The sequence below is a fragment of the Mobula birostris genome, chromosome 11 (assembly GCF_030028105.1).
Source record: "Mobula birostris isolate sMobBir1 chromosome 11, sMobBir1.hap1, whole genome shotgun sequence".
In the NCBI taxonomy this organism is placed as follows: Eukaryota; Metazoa; Chordata; class Chondrichthyes; order Myliobatiformes; family Myliobatidae; genus Mobula; species Mobula birostris.
This window is the reverse complement of record NC_092380.1, coordinates 109,867,423-109,893,536: the sequence shown is the minus strand read 5'-3', so window position 1 is coordinate 109,893,536 and position 26,114 is coordinate 109,867,423. Positions and strand designations below refer to the sequence as shown.

The 26,114-nt window shown below is 41.9% G+C and overlaps 1 protein-coding gene across 4 annotated transcripts in view; it reads right to left on the bottom strand.

Annotated features, from left to right (window-relative positions):
- hipk3a (homeodomain interacting protein kinase 3a) overlaps positions 1 to 26,114 on the bottom strand; it is a 249,625-nt gene that overhangs the window by 202,733 nt on the left and 20,778 nt on the right. For 2 of the 4 annotated variants that reach the window (XM_072272833.1, XM_072272838.1), the window contains exon 1: positions 296 to 356. The exons of 1 other annotated variant lie outside the window; for it this stretch is intronic. In XM_072272833.1, the coding sequence (XP_072128934.1) occupies positions 296 to 344 (49 nt within the window). In that variant the 5' untranslated portion in view covers positions 345 to 356. Of the gene's footprint in view, positions 1 to 295; positions 357 to 21,024; positions 21,121 to 26,114 lie in introns of those variants that run through there. One more of the 4 variants, XM_072272834.1, reaches the window with a different exon arrangement.

Here is a 26,114-nt window from a genome sequence, read left to right as displayed (position 1 = left end):
CGGTCTCCAGCCTCCAGCAGACTCCAATTCGGACTCAGACATTGGGCCTTTGACTACCCAGCAGACTTGCAGAGATTTACAGACCTTGGGTTCTGCCCAAAGGGCCTCGATATCCAGATTTCCGATTCAATCCTCAGCATCAACCATGGAACCCGTGGATCACCAAACTCTAAGCCTTGAACTCTAGTCTCATCAATTCACGAATGGGGGGCAGGGGGGGAGAAGAATTACAATGCACCCTTTCCTCCTACCCACATGGATCTCCAACTCCAGAACCTGGTTTGTATTCGCTTACCCTCGGGAAACCACCTGCCTCTGTCCTCGCCGGTCTGCTGGCCCGACATCCCAGCCCAGTCTGTACATTCAACGTTTCAGGGACAGCTTCTTCTCCTCTACCATCAGATTTCTGAATGGACAATGAACATGTGTACACTACCTCACTATTTAATTAATTAATTTGCTTTTTTTTTGCACTACTTATTTAATTATTTTTTTAAATATACCATTGTAATTTGTGAGTATTTTTATTATTATTATGTATTGCAATGTACTGTTGCTGCAAAACAACAAATTTCACAACCACTGTTGGTGATATTAAACCTGATTCTGACTCCAGAGTCATCTTCCGTGTCAAAGTTGGCAATGAAGCCACTTTGCATTGGAAGCATGCTTGAACATATAAAGCAGACACATTCTAACCACAGCTTAGGAGGCAAAATAAGAATAAATAATTTTTTAATCTCAGAAAGCTAAATATACAGAATTCTATATACTAGAGAATGCTCCCAAAAACACAAATTCCTACACTTGGGACAAATTGTCCTCAAATAGACCATGATTATTACATTGTATGTTTTCTCCCAAGACACCAAATTCCATATGCTTTCAGACCATTAGCAAAGACACACGGTTTTATGTTGCACAAAATTAGTTTCAAAATACAGAATTCTGTATATTGTAGAAATCGTTCCCTCCAAGAATGTAAAATTATATACGTTGTTAGAGGCCAGTTACACAGGCTCACTGTCTGGTAGAGGAATATAATCGAAGAAATCAAAATTGCTTCCAATCAGACAAAAGAGAAACAGCTATGATTGCAGATCACCACTGAGAAAATATACTTTTACAACTTTTTACTGGAATTTTAAGTTTAATGAACTGTTTTACATAAAAAGTTCAGTTCCTCGGCATCCTACCTGGGCGTTCACAGTATTTCAGCGGACTGGACTGTGGGGTTTGTCTGAAGAGGGCTGCAAAGACGAAATTGGATACACTTGCAGACTCCTCCAGACGCAAGCAATTTTTCAGGAGTGGCTCTGAAGGAACATACAACTTTCAGACCGTCTCAAGAGCAAAGGACAGAAGCATGCTGCAGAGATTTGGAGTCAGGAAGGCTGAACCTTAGCTTATTGCAAAACAATGGACAGCAAGGAAGCAGCATTTGTTCCTCCCTCTCTCTCTCACACAACAGGAGAGAGGCTATATCCTCACTTAAACAGGTATTTACAAAAAAATTACTTCACAATTTTTTGTTTTTAAGGATAATGCAGTCTCACTGAAATTCATCTTTCTCCTAAGTCAGGAATGCTCATCAAAGCGACTTGTAAAAATCTTCAAGACTTTTTCTTGCCATTCAGTCTTCTGTGACTGAACACCAAAACACTCCACAGCAGATTTATTTATCATACTGTACATAAATCAAAACATATAGTGAAATGTGTCATTTGTGTCAACAACGAACAAATCCAAGGATGGACTGGGGGCAACCAGCAAGTATTGCCACACATTCCTGCATCAACACAAAGTTCAGCAGAACACAGAACATGACAAAGGAGAACATACCATGCAATAAAATAACAGCAAAACAAGCTCCGTTCTTCCCTCTTCCACCCTCCCCATACCCATCCAGTCTTCTAATCACAGGACAGGCTATGTTTGGCCTTCGACAGATTTCATGGATTTACAGACATCTCAGATGGAGCAGATTCAATGAGGCACTGAGGCAAATTCAAAGAACAAATCCTGCGCTGACCTCTGTGCACAATTTTCCAGTCTGCACATGCCTGTCATGTAAAGTTTAGTTCCTGAAGCAAAGCCTTACAAATGAGCCATCTATTACCGTGGGATCAGAAAACCATGATATCATGGTTATAAAATACACTAAAGAGACTTCTGCATCTAATCCAGACGAGCAGTCCCAAAATAATCCTGAGGGAAAGTCAGTGTTAGAACGAAGCCCAAACTGATCTAAAAGATCCTAGGGCAAATACTTTAAGAGTTCTTTCCAGACTTAGTCTTAATCAGCTTCACTAGAGCAAGATTATATGGTCATTATCACACTGCCATAGACAAACTGACTGCTATTTTTTCTATATTACTTCATTTCAAAAATACTTTGTTGGCTCCAGATATTCTAATAAGTCTTGAGGTCCTGAAAGATATTTCAGAATAACATGGTGTCATTTAACTATTAAATTTAGCCATCAACACTTGAAAACTCAAGGGGATTTTCACTGTTGCCATGGACAATCCAAAAGACTTGGAGCAGAAATAGGCCATTTATATCTGTTCAGCCATTCCATCATGGCTGATTTATTATCCTTCTCAACCCCATTCTCCTGCCTTCTTTCCGTGAGCTTTGACACCCTGCCCTGACTAACCAAGAATCTAATCAACCTCCACTTTAAATATTATCAATGAGTTGGTCTCCACAGCCATATATGGCAATGAATTCCACAGATTCACTGCCCTTTAGCTAAAGAAATTCCTTCTCATCTCTGTTCTAAAGGGCGGTCTTCTATTCTGAGGCCGTGCCCTCTGGTCCTCGACTCACACACTACCAGAAACATCCTCTCCACATCCGCTCCATCTAAGCATTTCAATATTCAATAGATTTCAATGAGAACCTCCTTATTCTTGATAGTGTGAATGTGGAGAGGATGCTTCCTATGGTGGGAGAGTCTAAGACCAGACGACACAGCCTCAGAATAGAGGGGCATCGTTTTATTATGGAGATGAGGAGGAATTTCTTTAGCCAGAGAGTGGTGAATCTGTGGAATTCATTGCCACAGGTGCTGTGGAGGCCAAGTCTTTATTGGGGGGGGGGGGAGTGGAGAGAGAGGCAGGAGACAGAAGAATGGGACTGAGAGAGAAAATGGATCAGCCATGATGTACTGGTGGAGCAGTCTCAATGGGCCAAATGACCTAATTCTACTCTTATATCTTATGGTCTTATGGACCTATCCTTCTGAACTCCAATGAGTACAGGCCCAGAGCCAAACACTCCTCATATGTTAACTTTTTCTTTCTCAGGATCATTCTCAATATATATTATACTCAAAAGGTCACAATTGAAATGAATTGAGAATCGCTCAAAAGACCCCCCAGTGACTCACCCTTGCTCACTCTGAGTTTAGGAGAATGGCCACCACAGTATGTCAAAATAAAATAATCTCTGCTCATCACAGCAACAGGAGGACAATTTCCAGAACCATCCCTGCTTAAAAATGAAAGAGGATTGCAGTATTGTTGCCTTTATGTCAACCCAGAGATCGGTATAGCACATGCCAAGTGCAAGCTACTGTTGTAATGTTGAAAATGTTGCACTTTTGAACAATTATTTCAGCCATTACTTAATTATTTCTACTGCCATATCGTCAGAAGAAAGAAAAAAGTGAAGTAAGCCACGGTAGCGTAGCGATTAGCTTATCGCTATTAAGCTCAAGGCGTCGGAGTTTGGAGTTCAATTCTGATACTGTCTGACTGTTCTTCCAAGTGTGTAGGTCCCTTCTGGGTGTTCAGAGATGTACTGGCTTGCAAGTTAATTGGTTATTTTAAATTGCTCTGTGATTAGGCCGGAGCAACACTCACAACACGCTGGAGGAACTCAGCAGGTCGGGCAGCATCCATGGAAAAGGTCGATCGATGTTTCGGGCTGGAACCCTTCGTCAGGACTGGGTTCCGGCCCGGAACATCGACCGATCTTTTCAACGGATGCTGCCCGACCTGCTGAGTTCCTCCAGTGTGTTGGGAGTGTTGCTTTGACCCCAGCATCTGCAGATTATTTTGCGTTTGTGATTAGGCCAGAGTTAGATAGGTGGCTTGATGGGTGGTGCGGCTCGTGGAGCCGAAAAGGTCTGTTCTGTACTCGTATTGATCTCTAAATAAAAGACTTTCAAGATAGTCCTCAGCGTTTCACAGACTGTAAAATTCATTCTGAAGTGTAGTCACTGTTGCAATGTAAAAAAACATTGCAGTCAACTTGAGCAGAACAACAGGAAAAATAATGCACCTTAATACTTCATCATTCCCTGAGGGGTCTCGACCTGAAATCATCCTCTGTCCACTTCCCTCCATTAATGCTGTCTGACCCAGAGTTCCTCCACCAGTTTGTTTTATTGATCAAGATTCCAACATCTGCAGTCTCTTATGTCTCACACTCTCCTTTCTTGTGCGTTGAGTATTAACTGAGATTTTGTTCTTGAATCTATGGAATTGGAATTGAACCTTGAACCACCTGACTCAGGCATAAGTGCAAACCACTGAACCAGCACCAAGGACGTGGATTTAAAAAATGCACAACTGCATCAAGCAGCCCCTTAACTGTTGTGCCTCTTCCTCCGAGAAATACCATCCACTGACATTCAAACTGCTTGGCAGTAACACAAAATACTGGAAGAACTCATCAAGTCAGGCAGCCTCTATGGAGGGGAGTAAACAGTCTATGTTTCAGTCCCGACGAAGCGTTTCAGCATTCAAGATGGCTTCCATTATTATGAACTGCAGCATCCAGAACATGTCCCCTTCTCATTACTACCATCAAGGAGGTGGAACAAGCATCACACTCAGTGTTTCAGGAACAGCTTCTTCCCTTCTACTATCAGATTTCTGAATGGACCATGAACCCATGAAGACTGCCTCATAACTTTGCTCCCTTTTTGCACTACTTATTTACGCACCTCTACTTGCTTAGGAGTTTGCGACTGTCCCACATGACATCTAAAACTATATCAAACTTCTATAGATGTGTAGTGGAGAGTAAATTGACTGGCTGCATCACAATGCCCTTGAACAGAAAATCCTACAAAAAGTAGTGGATATGGCCCAGTTCATCACAGGTAAAGCTCTCTCCACCATTGAGTGCATCTGCATGAATCACCGTCATGAAAAAGAGCATCCATCATCAGGGGCTCCTATCACCCAGGAAAATCTCTCTTCTCGGTGCTGCTGTCAAGAGAGTACAAGAGCCTCAAGATTCTCACCACCAGGTTCGGAAACAGTTATTACTCCTACCCCCAACCGTCAGCCTTGAACGAAAGGGGATAACTTCACTCAACTCCACTTGCCCCATCATTGAAATGTTCTCACATCCTCTGGACTCACAAGGACTCATCTCATGCTTTCAATATTTATTGCTCATTTATTTATTATTATTATTATCACCTCTTTCCTTTTTTGTATTCGAACAGTTTGTTGTCTTTGCACACTGATTAAGCGCCCAAGTTTCACTGATTCTATTATGGTTATTATTCTATTATGGATCTATTGAGTATGCCTGCAAGAAAATGAATCTCAGGGTTGTACACGGTGATATACATGTACTTTGAACTTATTTTGAAATTTACTTTGCACTAAAACTTTGTAACTTATAGTAATTTTTAAATTTCCTCTCTGCCATCAGATTTCTGAATGCTCCATGAACACTACCCCACGTTTTGCACTGTTTCTGGGCTACTTTATTTTTACATTTCTTAATGCAACGACAGCAATTTTTTTTTGCACAGTGCACTATACTACTGCCACACAAAAATAATTCACAGCATATACCAATTTTGATTCCAACTTCCCTACCTGTTTTCCCACTTCCTCCGATCTTCTTGGACCCCGAAAATCTGTCACTTCCAGACTTGAAGCGAATCAATTGCTGAGCATTCACTGCCCTCTGAGAAGGGATTCCCAGAGCCACAATACCAAGTGAGAACATTTCTCACCCCAATCCCAAATATTATCCTGATATATACCCTGAAAATACAAATAAAGCAGGTGCCCGCGGCAATCCACACCCTCAGAAGCTCCAAAGGGAATAGTGACCCAAATAACAGCCGCTATCAGGTTCATTATGGACTGGCTTCAATTCATGGGCACGGACGAATGTGCACAACTGTTTGAGTGTTTCAACTTCATCTAAAAATGTCAATGTCGGTTTCATTTACACCATGAATGCAGAGTCAGTGGGTGAATGGACATTTGGTTGCAGAAATCACACAGTCAAGAGTTCTTCCATGTGTAGCCTAGCTCACAGGAGACAGCTAAAGCTTTATCTGTACAATACATGCAATGTTTTAGCACTTCACCCACTACAGCAGCACTAAGAACTATTTTTTTTGCATCTTACTTGACGGTGATTGTCCGTCGTATCCAACAATGACAGGAAACCTGTGTGGAAGAGTTTCATAAGCGGGAAAAGCCATTGCACTGGGGCTGTTCCACTCTCTTGACTTCAAAAGTCCAAGTCCAGTGGCATGAGTAGTCATCAGTACTGGGGTCTTCTTTGGTTACAGTGGGTGACCATGGCTTCTTCTGTGTCTCATCACGCCCTCACTCTCTGTGAAGTGTTGCAGAACCACCTTCTTGGCCGTTGGATCTCACTAGATCTTATCTGCCCAGTCCGCCAGAGCTGACTTCATATGCTAGGAGAGGCATGTCCCTATCTCACTGGGCAAGTCCGGAGTTCAAGGCCTAGAATTCAGGGTCACTTCATAAGACCATAAGACAAAGGAGCAGAAGACGGCCATTCGGCCCATCGAGTTGGCTCCACATTTTATCATAAGCTAATCCATTCTCCATTTAGTCCCACTCCCCCGCCTTCTCACCATAACCTTTGATGCCCTGGCTACTCAGATATCTATCAATCTCTGCCTTAAATACACCCAATGACTTGGCTTCCACTGCTGCCCGTGGCAACAAATTCCATAGATTCACCACCCTCTGACTAAAAAAATTTCTTCGCATTTCTGTTCTGAATGGGCGCCCTTCAATCTTTAAGTCATGCCCTTAATCAGTGAGTCTGAAGTTCAAGGCCTGGAGTTTGGGATTGGGACTGATGCAGAGTCTGTGAGAATACACATCCACTGGAGAAATCACAGTAACAACATCTGCAAGTCCCTGAGTTCAACAGAGGTTGGAGGCCCAGAGGCGGCCTGTCCTAGGGTTGATGAAGAGAGAGTGAATGTGTGCGTACGTGTGAGCACGTGCACCCGGATAGGAGAGAAGAACAAGGCTTGTTTTGCTGTTGGTGTTTTGTTGTTGTTGATCTGCTGAGCATTGTGGGTACACTATGTAGGCACCAACATGTGCGGAAACATTTGTGGGCAGCCCCCAGCACATCCTTAGGCTGTGTTGATTGTTAAATGCAATCAACAGATTTCACTCTATTTTTCAATGTAGATGTGATAAATAAATGAATCTTAATCCCAAAAATTATTCTCTTGACATTGAACAAAGAACAGAGAACAGTACAACACATAAACAGGCCCTTCCACCTGAAATGTCTGCGTCAAACACAATGCCAAATTAAATTAAATCTCTTCTGGCTGCATGTGGCCCATATTGCTCCATTCCCTGTAAATTCATGCATCTAACAATCTATTAATTACTACTACAGCTTCTACTACCACCCCTGGCAGCCAGTTCCAAAAACCCACCACTCTGTAAAAAAAAACTTGGCCTGCACACCTTTGAATTTTCCCCCTCGTCTTAAATGGGCATCCTCAAGCATTTGACATTTCAAAAAATTCTGACTGGTCTATCCACACCTTTCATAACTTTATAAATTTCTATCATTTCACCTGAGTCTCAAATATCCAAGGGAAAGCAACTGTAGTTTGTCCAACCTCTCCTTATAGTTCATACTCTTGACATCCAGACGGCATTCTGGTGAACTTTTGCACCCTTTCCTGTGAAGTGGTGACCAGAAATGCACATAACTAACAGCAATACCGTTACTGAAACTCAATGAACAATATCCTAGGAATCACCACTGAACACAACCAGGTAGAAGGTACAAGAGCCTCAGGACTCACACCACCAGGTTCAAGACAGTTACTACCCCTCAACCATTAGGTTCTTGAACAAAAGGGATAACTACACTTGCCCATCCATTGAGGTGTTCGTACAACCATTGATCTCACTTTAAGAGCTCTTTAGCTTCTTATCTCATATTCTTGTTATTTATTGCTATTTGTTTATATTTGCATTTACACAGTTTGTCTTCTGCACCTGGTTGATCTTTCATTGATCCCATTGTAGTTACTATTGTATAGATTTGCTGAGTGTGCCCACAGGAAAATGAATCTCAGAGTTGTATATGGTTCATATATGTGCTCTGATAATAAAACTTCTAAACTTTGAAATTTAACTGAAACAGGTAAGATAAAGATTGGCCTTATTCGTCACATGTACATCAAAATATACAGTGAACTGTGTCATGTGCGTCAACATCCAACAGTCTGAAGATGTGGTGGGGACAGCCTGTAAATGTCAACATGCTTTGGCATCAACATAACATACCCACAGTTTGCTAACTCTAACCCATATGTTTTTGGAACGTGGGAGGATACCAGAGGAAACCTATGGGGAGAAAGTACAAACTCCTTACAGGTAGTAGCAGGAATTGAAATCCAATCATAAATGCTGCAAAGCGTTATTCAAACTGCTGCACCACCTTGCCACTAATGGGACAGCCGTTGGGCAAGTAGCTCTGAAGTCCAGACTAATGATCTGCAGGTTCGAGTTCAAACACACCATGGCAACCAGAAAATCCAAGTCCAATTAATTAAACAAAGGTGGAATTAAAAGGTTACCAACAAAATTTTATTACATTAAATTGCCTGAATGTTACAGAATAAATCGAGTTCTTCCCTTCATGGCCAATCCCTTGGGTGGAAGATATGTTAATCCATGGTTTCCTCGACTGCCCCAATGAAGCCACATCAGGTTGGAAGAGCAACATCTCATATTCCATCTGGGTAGTGCCCAGCTAACAGCATAAACATTGATTCTCTAATTTCTGGTAATTTCTCCCCTCCCCATCTCCTTTACCATTCCCCATTCTGGCTCCTCTCTCACCTGTTCTGTTCTCCTCACCTGCCCATCACCTCCTTCTGGTACCCTTCCTCTTTCCCTTTCTTCCATGGTCCAATCTCCTCTCCTATCAGATTACTTTTTTTTCAGCACTTTACCTTTTTCACCTGTCACCTCCCACCTTCTCATTCATCACCTGATCTCTTGCCAACTTGTACTCCTTCCCTCATCCCACCTTCTTATTCTGGCTTCTGCCCCCTTCCTTTCCAGTCAGAGAACACTACAGCACAGAAACAGGTCCTTTGGCCCATCTAGTCTATGCTAAACTATTACTCCGTCTAGTGCCACTGACCAGCACACGGATCACAGCCCTCCATACCTTTCCCATCCATGTACCTATCCAATTTTCTTTTAAAAGTTGAAATCAAACCCGTATCCATCACTTACACTGGCAGCTTGTGTCACATTCTCACCAACCTGAGTGAAGTTTCCCCCTCATGTTCCCCTTAAACTTCTCACCTTTGACCCTTACCCATGACCTCTAGTTGTAATCTTCCCCAAACTGCAGTGAAAAAACCTGCTCACATTTACCCTATCTGTACCACTCATAACTTTGTATACCTCTATCAAATCTCCCCTCATTTTCCTATGTGCTAAGGAGTAAGGTTCTAACCTAGTCAACCTTTCCCTACAGCTCAGGCCCTCAAGACCCAGCAACATCCTTGTAAATTTTTCCTGTACTCCTTCAATCTTATTGATATCTTTCCTCTAGGTAAATAACCACAACTGCATACAATACTCCAAATTAGGCCTCACCAATGTCTTATACAACTTCAACATACCATTCCAACTCCTTACTCAATACTTTGATTTATGAAGGCCAATTTGCCCAAAGCTTTCTTTACAACCCTACCTCCCTTGACATCACTTCCAAGGAATTCTGGATCCCTCTGTTTTATCGCACTCCTCAGTGCCCTACCAGCCACTGCGCAAGTCCTACCCTGCTCTGTGCTCCCAAAGTACAATACCTCACACCGATGCATTAAGTTCCATCTGCAATTTTCAGTCCATTTTTCCGGCTGGTCCAGATCCTGCTGCAAGCTTTCTTAGCCTTCTTCATTGTCCACCATGTCCCCAATCTTGGTGTCTTCCGCAAATTTATTGATGGAGTTTACCACATTATTATCCAGATCAATGACAAAGATGAGAAGCAGCAGACCCAGCACTGATCCCTGTTGCACACCACTAGTCACAGGTCTCCATTCAGAGAACCATCTACAACCATTCTCCAGCTTCTCCCGCAAAGCCAACATTTAATCCATTTTACTACCTCATCTTGCATGCCATGTAACTGATCCTTCTCGACCAACCTTCCATGCGGCACCTTGTCAAAGGCCTTGTTAAAGTCAGGTGAAGTGTAAAGTCCTTGCTAAACACGATGCAAGGATCTCAGCCCAAAACATCCATAGATGCTGCCTGACCTGCATTTTGTCTTTGTTACTCTGGATTTCCAACATCTGCAGAATCTCTTGGGCTTCCAAGCTTTGCCTATGCAAGACTGCGCAGCACTTTCTTTCAACGATGGCCCAAAGAATCAAAGCCTTCCCTTCAAAATACTGGCATAAATCTGAGAGAGTTACATATAATAACGGTGAGGAAGAATCAAGCTGCTAATCCACTGATGATAGTTAATTCTTTTTATTGGTGCTATTGATCTTATACACCAATATCAGAAAGAAAAGCTTTAGAAAGAGAGAATAACCAACCAACACTCTGAACTCAAGTAGTATGCCTTCCAAATAAATACTTCAGTGGCAGAGTCGGAGACAATAGTTGTGATTTTCCTGCCAGCATTTCCATTCTTTAAGCACGAGAACAGCTGTGCATTCTCGGCTGTCTGCAGTCTATTCTTCTTTACTAAGAAACACAAACTACATCAAACAGATATGAAGGCTGCCCAATCACCACTGCTCCAAGTAACCCCACCTTACGCAGAGCAATCACACGGTGAAAGAAGAATTTAAGCAGCTATTTCTAAAACTGTCACAGGTCCCACACAAAAGCTTAATTCTCTACCTCTGTACAATGCTCTAAAACTGCAATTAACCCCTTCCGGCACTGCATCGGAAAGTTATACAGTGGAATTCTGAGCAAACAGGCAGCACGTACAAATATACCAGCACAAGTGTAAATATGCAAGCTTCCCTCCAATTTCTAGCCAAACAATCCAATGAACAGACAGCTTGCAAAAAAATCACAACTTTATGTCCCTCAGTGAATATTCACTGACATTATCTATTCAATACATACTATTAATATCTATATCTTACTGTAATTCATGTTTTTTATATTATGTATTGTAACGTACTGCCGCTGCAAAGACAACAAATTTCAGAACAGGTGCTGGTGATATTAAACCTGATTCTGATTCTTTCTGGTATCAGGACCTTCAGTCATAAGAGCAGTATTAGACCATTCAGCCCATTAAGTCTGTCTGCCATTCTATCATGATTCATTATCCCTCTCAACCCCATTCTCCTGCCTTCTCCCCATGAACTTTGATACCCTGACTAATCAAGAACCTACTAATCTCCTGAAGTAGGGTCTTGGCCTGCAACATCAACTGTTTACTCTTTTCTATTGGTGCTGCCTTGCGTGCAGATTTCCTCCAGCATTCTAAGTGTGTTGCTATTAATGTGCACTTTAAATACCTTATACCTGGCCTCCACAACCATGTGTGACAATGGATTCCACAGATTCACCCCCCACCCTCTTGCTAGGGCCTAGAAAACTCTGACAAATAAAATAGAATACAGGGTAATATGTATTGATCTTGCTCACAATCACAACCTTAATTCGTACTGTGATTTTTAGTCACATTTTCAGGTGAATTTTTTTTTCTTTTAAGTCCTTCTCACTGAGGGGTCAGCAGTGAAAAGGGTGAGCAGCTTCAAGTTCCTGGGCGTCAACATCTCAGAGAATCTATCCTGGTCCCAACACAAAGGGGAAACACCAGTGGCTCTGTTTCATTAGGAGTTTAAGGACATTTGGCATGTCACTTCTACATCTCTACCAAAGGAGGTGTAAGGCACTCCTTCCCTCTGCTCACCTGCAGGTCACCCTTGGGCAAGGTGTTGCATCTGCTTATCTCCATGAACACGGTCATGTGAAGCCATGGGAGTAGGTGGTGGATGGTCATATGAGAACTGGTGTATATGACAAGTCCTGGTTATGTGACCACAGACGCCAGGCAGACAATCTCTTAAGAGTATTGATAATGGCTGGGCCACCCATCTTATAAAGACACTGCCCAGAAGAAGGCAATGGCAAACCACTTCTGTCGAAAAATTTGCCAAGAACAATTATGGTCAAGGACACTTAAAAAATTACTATTAAGTCAAAAATAAATAAATACTGCAAAAAGAACAGGAATGAGGTAGCGTTCATGGATCCATGGACCATACAGAAATCTGACGGTGAAGGGGAATAAACTGTTTCTGAATTGTTATGTGTGGGTCTTCAAGCTCCTCCCTGAAAAGAGGGTGATGAAGATCCTCTAATAATTGATACACCACCTCTTGAAAATTTCCTTGATGGTGGGGAAGGTTGTACCCATGTTGGAAATGAACGAGTCTACAATCCTCTGCAGGACAGGTTTAGAGGTTTTGTGATTAACTGTGGGGATGATAAGGGAGCATTTGAAGGCTCTGGGCCTGTACTCGCCAGAGTTTAGAAGAATGAGGAAAGATTTCATGAAGCCTACCCAATATTGAAAGACCTGGATAAAATGGACATGGAGAGGATTTTCCTATCATGGTGGAGTCTAGGACTGGAGGACACAGCCTCAGAACAGAAAGACGTCCCTTCAGAACGGAGATGAGGAGATATTTCTTTAGCCAGAGGATGGTGAATCTGTGGAATTCATTACCTCCAATGGCATGGTATGGAGGCCAAGTCATTGGGTATATTGAAAGCACAGGTTGATAGGTTCTTGATTAGTCAGGGAGCCAAAGGTTACAGGAAGAAGGCAGGAGATTTGGGTTGACAAGGATAATAAATCAGCTATGAAGGAATGGCGAAGAACACTCGATAAGCCGAATGGCCTAATTCTGCCCCTATGTCTTATCATCTAAACAGGATGTCCGGCTACAAAGCAGAAAGGAGAGCAAATGATGTAAATGATATCTGCACTGTCATTTTACTCCAGCATTTTGTCCAATTTACTTCTGAAAACTACAAATTAAAGCTCCAGTCAGATCTCCATCAGCTTGTGCACCGTGAATATTAATCAATCAGTAAGTACTTCTCCTTGTGTCATCTCTGACCCTTCTGGCAAACCAGCAAATTAAATGTGTGCAATCTGATTAATGAGTCATCCTATCATAGGAAAGACTTTCCCTTTGTCTGCCCACACTTCTCACTGCCTCAGTAAAGCAGCCGGCATAATCAAAGACTTAACTCACCCCGGACAGCCTCTCTTCGCCCCCCTCCCATCGGGCAGAAGAAACAAAAGCTTGAAAGCATAAACCATCAGGCTAAAGGACAGGTTCTACCCTGCTGCTATCAGACTCTTGAATGGACCTTTTGTACAATAGGAGGGACTCTTGACCCTATCTATAATCTACCTTGTGATGACTTTATTGTTTATTTGCCTGCACTTTCTCTATAGCTGTTACAGTTTATTCTGCATTTTGTTTTCCCGTTTTATCTCAATGAACTGATCTGTATGAATAGTATGCAAGATAAGCTTTTCACATGTGACAATTGTAAACCAAAACCCTTCATCTAAAGTAACTTCTCATGGCTTTAAACACCATGGCCAATTCACTTCTTCATTTGCTCTGCTCTGAGGGGAACAAAACACCATGCGAGTTTTTCTATTAAACAATAATAAAACTCAACCATCAAATAGTAAAATAATTTTAAAACCAACGACAAAATGTAAGATTTAAATCAAATCTCCAGTCTCATGCTCCAACGACTATGGTCCAAAGATATTTCAAATCTGAAAAAAAAATCAGAAAATACTGCAAATAATCAGGACCTGTCTACAGAGGGATGCAGAGTTAGCATTTCAAATCAAAGAGATTTTACCAGAATTGAGAAGTTAAGAGGAAAATTGTAAAAGATCTACAACAGGATGGAAGGAAGGAGAGATTAAATGATGAAGGGCTGTTGACACAAAACATTTATTCCTTCTCTGTACAGTTAAGGCATAGGACTATGAGAAATTATGGCCCTCGGTGTTAGCTGTGAGCAGAATTAGGCTATTCAGCCCATTGAATCTGCTTGATAGATCAGTGTGACTTGTCAAGTATTTGCATTACCAACCTTAACACTACAGCAAGTGTTTGTTATGGATCAGGAGGATCATCCTTTTAGTGAGAATATACATTTAAAGCTTCTTGCTCCTTTTGGCCAATAAGAATGCTTTTTGCTGGTTGCTATGCCACTGGAGAATGTGTATGTGGCTGAGTAGATGTAGGCAACCCCCATCTTACGGGTGAGGGAATTGAGATCCTATTAATCGGACTGTAAAGCAACTTTCCATAATGTGCTTGTGTCAGGAAGTAAGAGTTGAAAAAATATACATTGTTTGTTTTTACATGTATGTAAATTCTACAACATCAAATTTCCGTTGTTCGAACTGCCATAGCTTTGGGATCAAGTTAATTGGGAACTGCAATCCCAAATATACCGCAGTAAAAAACTACCAAAAGGCAAACCAATATTAAGTAGCTCCAGAAAGATAATGTTATACGTTAATAGATTCTATATTATATGGGTCTAATATTGCAGACACTGACATATCTATCTCAAATGAAAGGGACTAAATAAACACATTCATAATCTGAGCAACCTAGACTGCAATCCTGAAAAAAGCTGATGTATTCACAGTCAGTCCAACCATTCTGAAGCACTTTGTCCTTCTAAATCAAGCAGAAGCAACAGAATCCATAATCAGAATCAGGTTTAGTATCACTGGCATATGTCATGAAATTTGTTATTTTGAGACAGCGGTACATTGCAATACATTATAAAAATACCACAATAAGAAATATATAGAAACAAAACACGTCCAATGACAGCTCTGTAGGCAGAAATGCCTTGTTACTGACAGAGGTCAGTGCAAAATGGCAAGACTGGTTGAAGCTGACAAGAAGGCAACAATAACTCAAATAACCACACATTTCAACAGTGGTATGTAGAAGAGCATCTCTGAATGCACAACACATCAAACCTTGAAGCAGATGGACTACAGCTGCTGAAGACCCTGAATATAGAATACACTAATAAAGTGGCCACTGTGTATATAATATATAATTGCAATCATATAAATATATTTGATATTTGTGGGCATACTACACTGGTGTCGAAATGTGTGACGATACTTGCAGGCAGCCCCCAAGACACTCTCAAGTATGTTGGTTGTTAGCATACACGACACATTTCACTGTTTGTTTCTACGTACACATCATATATTGCATTTTCCAAAATCATGCAATTACACAGTAACAGTCTAATCAATGTCTGATACAAGAGCCATCACATACTCGCTTCTTTGAGCCATCTCATCCATCATGGCACTCTTAACCTCAGAATCAGGATCAGGTTTATTATCAGGGGCATGTGACGTGAAATTTGTTAACTTAGCAGCAGCAGTTCAATGCAATACATAATATAGAAGGAAAAAAATCACAAAATAATAAATAACTAAATCAATTACAGTATACATATAATGAATAGATTAAAAATTGTGCAAAAAACAGAAATACTATTTATTAAAAAAGTGAGGTAGTGTCCAAGGGTTCAATGTCTATTTAGGAATCGGATGGTAGAGGGGAAGAAGCTGTTCCTGAATCGCTGATTGTGTGCCTTCAGGCTTCTGTACCTCCTACCGGATGGTAACAGTGAGAAAAGGGCATGCCCTGGGTGCTGGAGGTCCTTAATAATGGATGCTGCCTTTCTGAGTCACCGCTCCTTGAAGATGTGCTGGGTACTTTGCAGGCTAGTACCCAAGATGGAGTCGACTAAATTTACAACCCTCTGCGGCTTCTTTCGGTCCTGTGCAGTAGCCTCCCCATACCAGACAGCAATACGGCACATCTATAGAAGTTTTTGAGTGCATTTGTTGACACACCATATCTCTTCAAACTCCTAACGAAGTATAGTCACTGTCTTGCCTTCTTTATAACTGCATCAGTATGTTGGGACCAGGTTAGGTCCTCAGAGATCTTGACACTCAGGAACTTGAAACTGCTCACTCTCTCCACTTCTGATTCCTCTACGATGATTGGTATGTGTTCCTTTGTCTTATCCTTCCTAAAATCCACAATCAGCTCTTATGTCTTACTGATGTTGAGTGCCAGGTTGTTGCTGCAGCACCACTCCATTAGTTGGCATATCTCACTCCTGTACGCCCTCTCGTCTCCATCTGAGATTCTACCAACAATGGTTGTATCGTCAGCAAATTTATAGATGGTATTTGAGCTATGCCTAGCCACACAGTATTTAGAGTATGGGTATTTAGAGAGTAGAGCAATGGGCTAAGCACACCCCTGAGGTGAACCAGTGTTGACCGTCAGCGAGGAAGAGATGTTATCACCAATCCATACAGATTGTGGTCTACTGGTTAGGAAGTCGAGGATCCAATTGCAGAGAGAGGTACAGAGGCCCAGGTTCTGCAACTTCTCAAACTGGATTGTGAGAATGATGGTATTAAATGCTGAGCTATAGTCAATGAACAGCATCCTGACATAGGTGTTTGTGTTGTCCAGGTGGTCTAAAGCCGTGTGGAAAGCCACTGAGATTGCATAAGCGTTGACCTATTGTGGTGATAGGCAAATTGCAATGGGTCCAAATCCTTGCTGAGGCAGTTCATTCTAGTCATGACCAACCACTCAGAGCATTTCATCACTGTAGATGTGAGTGCTACCAGGCGATAGTCATTAAGGCAGCTCACATTATTCTTCTCTGGCACTGGTATAATTGTTGCCTTTTTGAAGCAAGTGGAAACTTCCACTCGTAGCAGTGAAAGGTCAAAAATGTCCTTGAATGTTGGCACAGGTTTTCAGAGCCTTACCAGGTACTCCATTGGGACCTTCTGCCTTGTGAGGGTTCACTCTCTTTAAAGACAGCCTAACATCGGCCTCTGAGACAGAGATCACAGAGTTATCAGGTGCAGCAAGGAGCTTCACAGCTGTAATTGTACTCTCCCTTTCAAGTGGGCTTAGAAGACGTTGAGTTCATCAAGTCGTGAAACATTGCTGCCATTCATGCTACTGGGTTGTGCTTTGTAGGAAGCAATATTTTGCAAACCCTACCAGGGTTCTCATGCATCCAATGCCACCTCCAACCTTGTTCAAAATTGTCCCTTCGCCCTTGAAATAGCCCTCTGCAAATCATACCTGGCTTTCTGGTACAAGCCTGGGTTGCCAAACTTAAATGCCACAGATCTAGCCTTCAGCAGATGACATACCTGCTGTTTCATCTACGGCTTTTGGTTTGGGAATGTCCAGTAAGTCTTTGTGGGCACACACTCATCCACACAGGTTTTAATGAAGTCGGTAACAACTACAGCATACTCATCCAGGTTCGAAGATGAATTCCTGAATACAGTCCAGTCCACCGATTCAAAGCAGTCCTGTAGGCGATCCTGTGCGTCCCTTGTCCATACCTTCTTGGTCCTCACTATTGGTGCTGCAGTTTTCAGTCTCTGTCTATAATCAGGGAGTAGAAGTACAGCCAGGTGATCAGACTTCCCAAAGTGAAGGCAAGAAATAGCATGGTAGGCATTCTTGATGGTGGTGTAGCAAAGGTCTGGTGTGTTATTTCCTCTAGTATTGCAACTGATCTGTTAATGGTAATTGCTTAGGGATTTTTTTCAGACTGGCCTGGTTAAAATCTTCCAAAACTATGGTGAAGGCATTAGGATGCGCTGTTTCGCGCATGTTGATCCCATTGCTCAGATCATCCAACGCCTGATTGACATTGGCCTGAGGTGGAATGTACAATGCTATTAAAAATGACCCTGGAAAACTCTCGTGGTAGGTAAAAAGGACGGCACTTAACTGCTAGATATTCTAATTCTGGTGAGCAGAGTTGAGACAGCACTGATATTTTGTGCACCAAGTAGAGTTAATCATGAGGCATACTCCTCCACCTACAGAGAGGCTCTACAGGTCTATCCTGATGGTGTAAACCCATCGACCTGAATCGCTGCATCCAGTACAGAAGGGGTTAACCAGGATACCGTGAAACAAAGGACACACACGGTCCTAATGTCCCTCTGATTCAGCACCCCAGCTCTGAGATCATCGATTTTACATGTTTGCCATCAAGATAGTCAGTATTGGGAGTTTAAAACCCCGTTTCCTGAAACACACTTGTACCCCCAATTCCACGCTTTCTCTGTGGAATCTTACATGGACCCTTCCGTCCACAATCAGTGCTGTTTCTGACTGTTTTAAGCAGCGATAGTTCGTTTAAACGCATTAAGACATCTTTGCTGACTGTACTGACCTTGGAAGCAGTTGTGCTTTTTAGCTGTATGAGGCTGAAACAAGAATATTTAATCATATCCATTGAGTACTGCTGCTACTTCAGTCGCCCCTCGGCACCCCAGAAGTGATAACCTATAAGTTTATTTACTTATTTAGAGATTTAGCATGGAAAAGGCCCTTCCAGTCCAACAAGATGCACCACCCAGCAATTTAACCCTAGCCTAATCGCAAGCTAATTTACTTTGATCGATTAAGCTACGAACCGTCTTTCGACTCTAGGAAGAAACCGGATCACCCGGAAGAAACACGTATGCTCACAAGGAGAATGTATAGGCTTCTTACAGAGAGTGCCAGAAATTAACTCTAAACTCTGGAACGCCCAGAGGAGTAACAGTGTTGCGCTAACCACAACACTACCATGGCTCCAGCTGTACTTAAATTTTAGTCAATATTCAGATGGCCAAATCAAAACCATTTCTGTGTGCACTAAGATCAGATAGGAAAAATAAGTACATGAATAGGAGAGGTTTAGAGGGCGATGGACCAAATAGAGCAGATGAGATGACTTCAGTGGAAAACACAACAGGCCGAAGGGCCTGTTTCTGTCCTGTATGACGTAAAGGACGCATCTCACAGAACCTTGTGACAATCTGAATCTGACTCTTATACATGTGATAAATACACTCAGTGGCCACTTTACTAGATACAGGAGTGGAGCCCTGTGTGGTTTTCTGCTGCTGTAGCCCATCCACTTCAAGGTTTGACATGTTGTTCATTCAGAGATGCTCTTCTGCACACCACTGTTGTAACATATGGGTATTTGAGTTACTGTTGCCTTTCCTGTCACCTTGGACCAGACTGACCACTCTCCTCTGACTTCCCTCATTAACAAGGTGTTTTCTCCCACAGAACTGCCACACGCTGGAATTTTTGGGGATGTTTTTTGCAACATTCTCTGTAAACTCCAGATTCTATTTTGCATGAAAATCCCAGGAGATCAGCAGTTTCTGAGAAAGTCAAACCAACCCATCTGACATCAACAATCAATCCAGGATCAAAATCAGTTAAATCACATTTCTTCCCCACTTTGATGTTTGGTCTGAAAAACACTTGACCATGTCTGCATGCTTTTATGCATTGAATTGTTGCCACATGATTGGCTGATTACATATTTGCATTAATGAGCAGGTGCACAGGTGTACCTAATAAAGTGGCCACTGAGTGTAAATGAATTTGAACCTGATTCTGTGACTCCAAGCCAGATGTTCTGTTTTCCAGGGTTGGAGTTTGGGGTAGAGTAGGAAGGGTTCAAAGGCTTGAGAGCTCAGTGGCCAAGGGAGAGATGTTAAACTTGAACATCTTCTCAAATGATATGGTTAAACAAGAATCCCAGAAACATGGGGACTCCCTATCTGTGCAAAACTTGACAGCAAGAAGTTATGGCAATAGGCCAGGGGTTCCTAACCTTTTTTATGCATGGACCCATAGCATTAACCATGGACCCCTGGTTGGGAACCCCTGCAATAGGCAAAAATCTGGTGATTGCAGCAACAAATTAACCAGAGATCAACAAAAGATGGAAACAGTTGTTCTGCTCCTATTTAATGTTCCTTGTACAGTTCACTACATTCCAACCCAGAGGCATACTGTGAAAGTGTCACTGCTCTGTGTATACAGGAACTGTTGGGTTAGGCTGTCTAATCGTCATTATCTTTGCAGTCCAACAATTAATTTCCTGCTTGTATTTTAATCAAACTACTTATAAACGTGTAAACGTTTATTGTGTTTCCTAGTGGTCATAGTATGTATATGCTGTCTCATAGTGTGACAGTGTCTCTTCATTGTGTCTCACAGTGGTGACAGTTCTTTGTGTCATTATGAAAAGCTCTGGAAACTTCTCTAGTGCTGCATTATTTGAATAAGGGCTATCTGATTAGTTAACTCTTACCTACAAATTTAAATGCAATGTTTCTTATCTATGGGGTATAAGCAGTATCGACCACACTGGTCCAGCTTCTTTAGTCTTTCTGTTCTCAGCTTCAAAACATTTGCAGCAGTACATTTCCCACTCTCATTGTTCCATAAGCACTTACAATGATCGTGAAGCAACAAGTTTTGTGCCTCTTTTCCTGACTTCTGAAAGAACCTTGGATCAAAAACATCAGAATCCAACAGAACCAAGCAAAGGCACAGCCCAAGAGGGCAAGGAGGTTCTTGGAAAAAAATCACAAAACCACAGTTCAGCCAAAGGGTTTAAATATCATAAAATGCTCTAAGAATAAAAAGAGAAGTAACAACAACTGAAAGCATTGCACAAAACATGCCACAACTTGACTGGTCAACCACACTTCAGACAACGTGACAACAAGCATGCGAACAGCAGAATAACTTTCACTCTTTTGACACTTAATGCTCATTCACAATTTGTGGCTTCCCCTACCAAAGTGGTCCATTCGGATAAACATGGTTTATCTAGCGCTCCCAGTGTCTCACTAGAACTCTTTTGGTTACGATTTACAAGTGCTTCCTCAGAGCTCTGAAGAGAAAACAAAAACATATTGAAAAGATTATCTAAAACAGCCTGCAAATTATCTGGAACTGTCTGTCATGCACTACTGAACTGGGGCAGCAAGAGTCCATTACAGTTTCACAGTGTTAATTCGTGACAAATAATTACATTGCTAATCAAACATAGCATCTACCAAAATCAAAAATTATAGGGCAGCAGTGGAGATTTTTCAGCTTACAGGCTGTGTGGCAAATTGAAAAGCTTTCTCTTTGATAAATCTTAGTGTATGATTAATTTTGACAGATTAGTCACAATTTGGATTGACTGTGTTACTAAACAGACCCTTCCCAATACTAAGAATACAATAACTAGGCTGACAATAACACAGAGAAACACACATAAAATACTGAAGGAACTCAGCAGGTTGGGCATTTATGGAAGGGAATAAACAGTCGCCATTTCAGACTGAGATGCTTCATCACAACTGGAAAAGAAGGGGGCAGAAGGTACTCACTTCAAAACCTCCTTCACGTGCAAAACAAGACATCTGTGCAAAACATTCACAGTCCACTCTCCTCTCGTATCAGATTCCTTCTTCTTAACCCCTTACCTTTTTTACCTATCACCTCCCAGCTTCTTACTTCATCCCCCTCCTCCCCCAACCACCTTCCTCCCTCACCTGGTCTCCCTTATCACCTGCCAGCATGTGCACTTTCCCCTCTCCCACCTTCTTATTCCAGCTTCTTCCCCCTTCCTCTCCAGTCCTGAAGAAAGGTCTTGGCCCAAAACATTGGCTGTTTGTTTCCCTCCATAGATGCTGCAGACTTGCTGAGTTCCTCCAGCGTTTTGTGCGTGTTACTCTGAATTTCCAGTGAACCTCTTGTACTTAAAGAGAAACAGCTTTAAAAAGGCGGCATCGTTTGGCCAAAACCTGGAAGCAAATCACACCACAGCCCCAAGATATATTTTATTCATTAAATCAATGGGTTAACCTTTCATGGATTTTTGAAGTTCATACAGAGGGGGGCATGGGAGAGTGCACAGTTGTAAAACATTGAGCCACTGTTACCTGTATGTCACTGGGTTCACTGGTATCTACCATGCAGTTCATCTGCGGATGTTCAAATAGGAACAGAGGAGAATACAAGTAGGTCTGGTAAAGGTACAGAAGGCATAGAATTGATCATGAAAGTTCAGACACTTAGCATTCAAAATGAGGTAGTGAGCTAGATTAGATATTGGCTTTGTGGGAGACACCAGAGAGTGGTAGTAGATGGTTACCTCTCTGACTGGAGGCCTGTGACTAGTGGTGTACCGCAGGGATCAGTGCTGAGTCCATTATTCCTTGTCATCTATATCAATGATCTGGGTAATAATGTGGTTAACTGGATCAGCAAATTTACAGATGACACCAAGATTGGGAGTGTAGTGGACAGCGAAGAAGCCTATCAGAGATTGCAGAGGGATCTGCACTAGCTGGAAAAATGGGCTGAAAAATGGCAGAAAGAATTTAATGCAGACAAGTATGAGGTGTTATACTTTGGGAGGAGCAACCATGGTAGGGCTTACACAGTAAGCAACAGGGCACCGAGGAGTGTGGTAGAACAAAAGGATCTGGGATTACAGGTCCATGGTTTATTGAAAGTGGCATCTCAGGTAGATAGGGTCGTAAAGAAAACTTTTGGCACACAGGCCTTCATAGATCAAATTGCTGCATATAAGACGTTAACAAGGCCTAATTTGGAGTACTGTGTGCATTTTTTTGTCATCTACCTACAAGAAAGATACAGAGAAAATTTACAAGGACATTGCCAGGACTGAAGGACTTGATTTACAAGGATAGATTGAATAGGTTAGAACTTTATTTTCTGGAACGTAAAAGATGAAGGTGAGACTTAATGGAAAAGTATACAAAATTATGAGGAGTATAGATAAGGTTATGAGGAGCACAGCAGGCTTTTTCCAGAGGTTGGGTGAGACAACAACTAAAGGTCATGTGTCAAGAGAGAACGGTGAAATATTTAAGGGGAACATGAGAAGAAACTTCGTCACTCAAAAAATGGTGAGAGTGTGGAACGAGCAAGTGGTGGATACGTTTTTGATTTCAGCATTCAAGAGAAATCTGAATAGGTACATGGTTGGTAGAGGTATGGAAGGCTATGGTCCGGGCGCAGGTTGACGGGAGTAGGCAGTTTAAATGGTTCGATGTAGATTGGATGGGCCTAGGGGCCTGTTTTTGTGCTGTGGTTTTCTATGACTAATTGATGTAGAAGAAACCACTTGCATTTTGACAGGGGAAGTACAGGATAGATGATTGATAAAGACAAAATTAGTTTAACATGAGAAATTTTTTTTACAGATTCTGCTGGTTAGGGTCTGTAAGACATTGCAAAATTCAGATTCAGGTTTATTTATCACATATACATTGAAGCATACAATGAAATGTGTTGTTTGTGTCAACAACAAACACAACTTCAGGAAACACACACAGTGCTGGAGGAACTCAGCAGGCCAAGCAGCATCTATGGAAAAGAGCAGCTGTTTTGGGCTGAGACCTTTCATCAGGATGTGCTGGGGGCAGCCTGCAAGTATCGCCGCACATTCTGGCACCAACAGAGTACGCCCACAACAAACAACAAAACCCACAGCAAAACACTTGGGAGTAGCAGGAAACACAGTGAAATGTTCTAATGAAAGATCTCCCCAAAATGACGACTATTTATTTCCCCCCCCCCATAGATGGTGCCTGACCTGCTGAGTTCCTCCAACATTTTGTCCATGTTGCTCAAGAGTTCCAGTATCTGTGGAATCTCGTGGTTAACATAGTCAATTGCCTTCAGAAAGGAACTGATCAGTTGAAAGAAAGAATCTGCAGGGCCACAGGGAGAGGATGAGTTGGACTGCACTTCCACAGAACTGTTACTGATTCAATGGTCCAATTTATCTTCTTCCACACTGTAACCAGCAATTCTCCACATCAGGAACACAAGAAATCAGAAGAAGTATTCACCTTGCCCTTTGAGCCAGCCACACCATTCATCAAGATCACTGATGTTCCACCACAACAGTATTTCTAAAATCTATCATTGATTCCTTTAATATCTACCTCTAATGTCAACGGTTGAGGATAGGTTGAGGAAACTATGGCCTTTTTCTTTGAAGCAAAGGAGAAACAGAGGTGAGCTGAGTGGAGGGTGTATATGATGATTGAAGCATAAATCGAGTGGACAATGGGAGATTTTTTTCCCAGGGCAGGAATAGCTATTACAAGGGGGCAAAATTTTAAGGTCTTTGCTAGAAAGTATGGGGCAGATGTCAGGTATCAATTTTTTTTTAAACCAAGAGTGGCAGGTATGAAATACACTGCCAGAATGGCGGTAGAGGCAGATAGATTGGAGACATTTACGAGACTCTTAGGTAGGCATATGGATGATAGAAAAACAAGAGAGCTATGTGGGAGGGAAGGTTAGGTTGATCCTAGAGTAGGTTAAAAGGTCGACACTACTTTGTGGGGCAAAGGGCTTATATTCTGCTCTGCTGCTCTATGTTCTATGAACATACCAAATTAATCTACCCAACTATCAGATAAAGAACCCCTTCCTTTCTAGTCCTGATGATGGGTCTCAGTCCAAAACATCGACTGTTCATTTATCTGCATAAAGGTTGCCTGACCTGCTGAGTTCCTCCAGTATTTTCTGAGCGTAGACATGATAAGCCATTGGCCTTTGCAGCCAACATTTAACAGTCTCATGTTTTTTTTTCTATCTGCTCTAAGTTATGGGGCGAACACGATAGCATAGTGGTTAGCACAATGCTTTATCAGCGACCTTGGTAAAATTCCTGCCGCTAACTGTAAGGAGTTTGTACATTCTCCCTGTGACCACGTAGGTTTCCTCCGGGTGCTCAGATTTCCTCCCACAATCCAAAGGTGTACCAGTTGGGAGGTTAATTGGTCATTGTAAAGTTTCCCTTGACAAAGTGAGGATTAAAATCAGGGGGTTGCTGGGCGGTATGGCTTGATGGGCCCACTATATATCAATAAAAATAAAATACCACAGTAATATTAAAATCATTTTCCCTCTCTACTGACATGGTCTGACCTGCTGGGCAATGCTCCTTTACATTTCAGATCTCAACAACGATTCGGACCCGTAATTCTGCTTCTGCATTACTTTGTAAATGCTGAACTCCTCCAGCATTTTTTGTGTGTGTTGCTCAAGATTTCCAACATCCTAGAATTGCTTGTGTTTACATAATTTTTTGCTTGTTTTCTCAATCTTGAATGCTGCCTTCATTAATACATCAACCAAATTGCTTCATCAACAGTTTATCACCAAAGCAATGCTAGCCTCTGTCCAATCAGAGCCATTCCCTTTCGGATATCCATGCCTCCATCCCCTTTCGACGACTAATCACTAACTTGTTTTCTCTTTACCAATTCTCAGAGGGTTCTCGACCTGAAACAACAACTACTTCTACTTCTGTGAGAATGCTTAACATTGCTCTTCTGAGTCGCAATCACATTTTTAAATTTTTTTTAAATTTTAGAACATAGAATAGTTCAGCACAGAACACGTCCTGCAACCCATGATGTTGTACCGACCTCTGAACCCATTCTAAGATCAATCTAATCCTTCCCTCCTACATAGCCCTCCATTTTTCTATCATCCATATGCCCATCTAAGAGTTTCTTAAATGTCCCTAATGTATCTGCCTCTACCACCACTCCTGGAAGGGCATCCATACACCCACCACTCGTTGCGTAAAAAAAAAACTTCTGTCACTCCCCCTATACATTCCACCAACCACCTTAATGTTATGCCCCCTCGTATTTTCCATTTCTGCCCTGGGAAAAAGCCTCTGGTTATCCATTCTATTTCTGCCTCGTATCATCTTGAATAGGTCTATTAAGTCACCTGTCATTCACCATCTCCCCAAAACGAAAAATCCTAGTCACTCAATCTACCCTCATAAGACATGCTCTCTAATCCAGGCATCATCCTGGTAAACCTCCTCTGCAC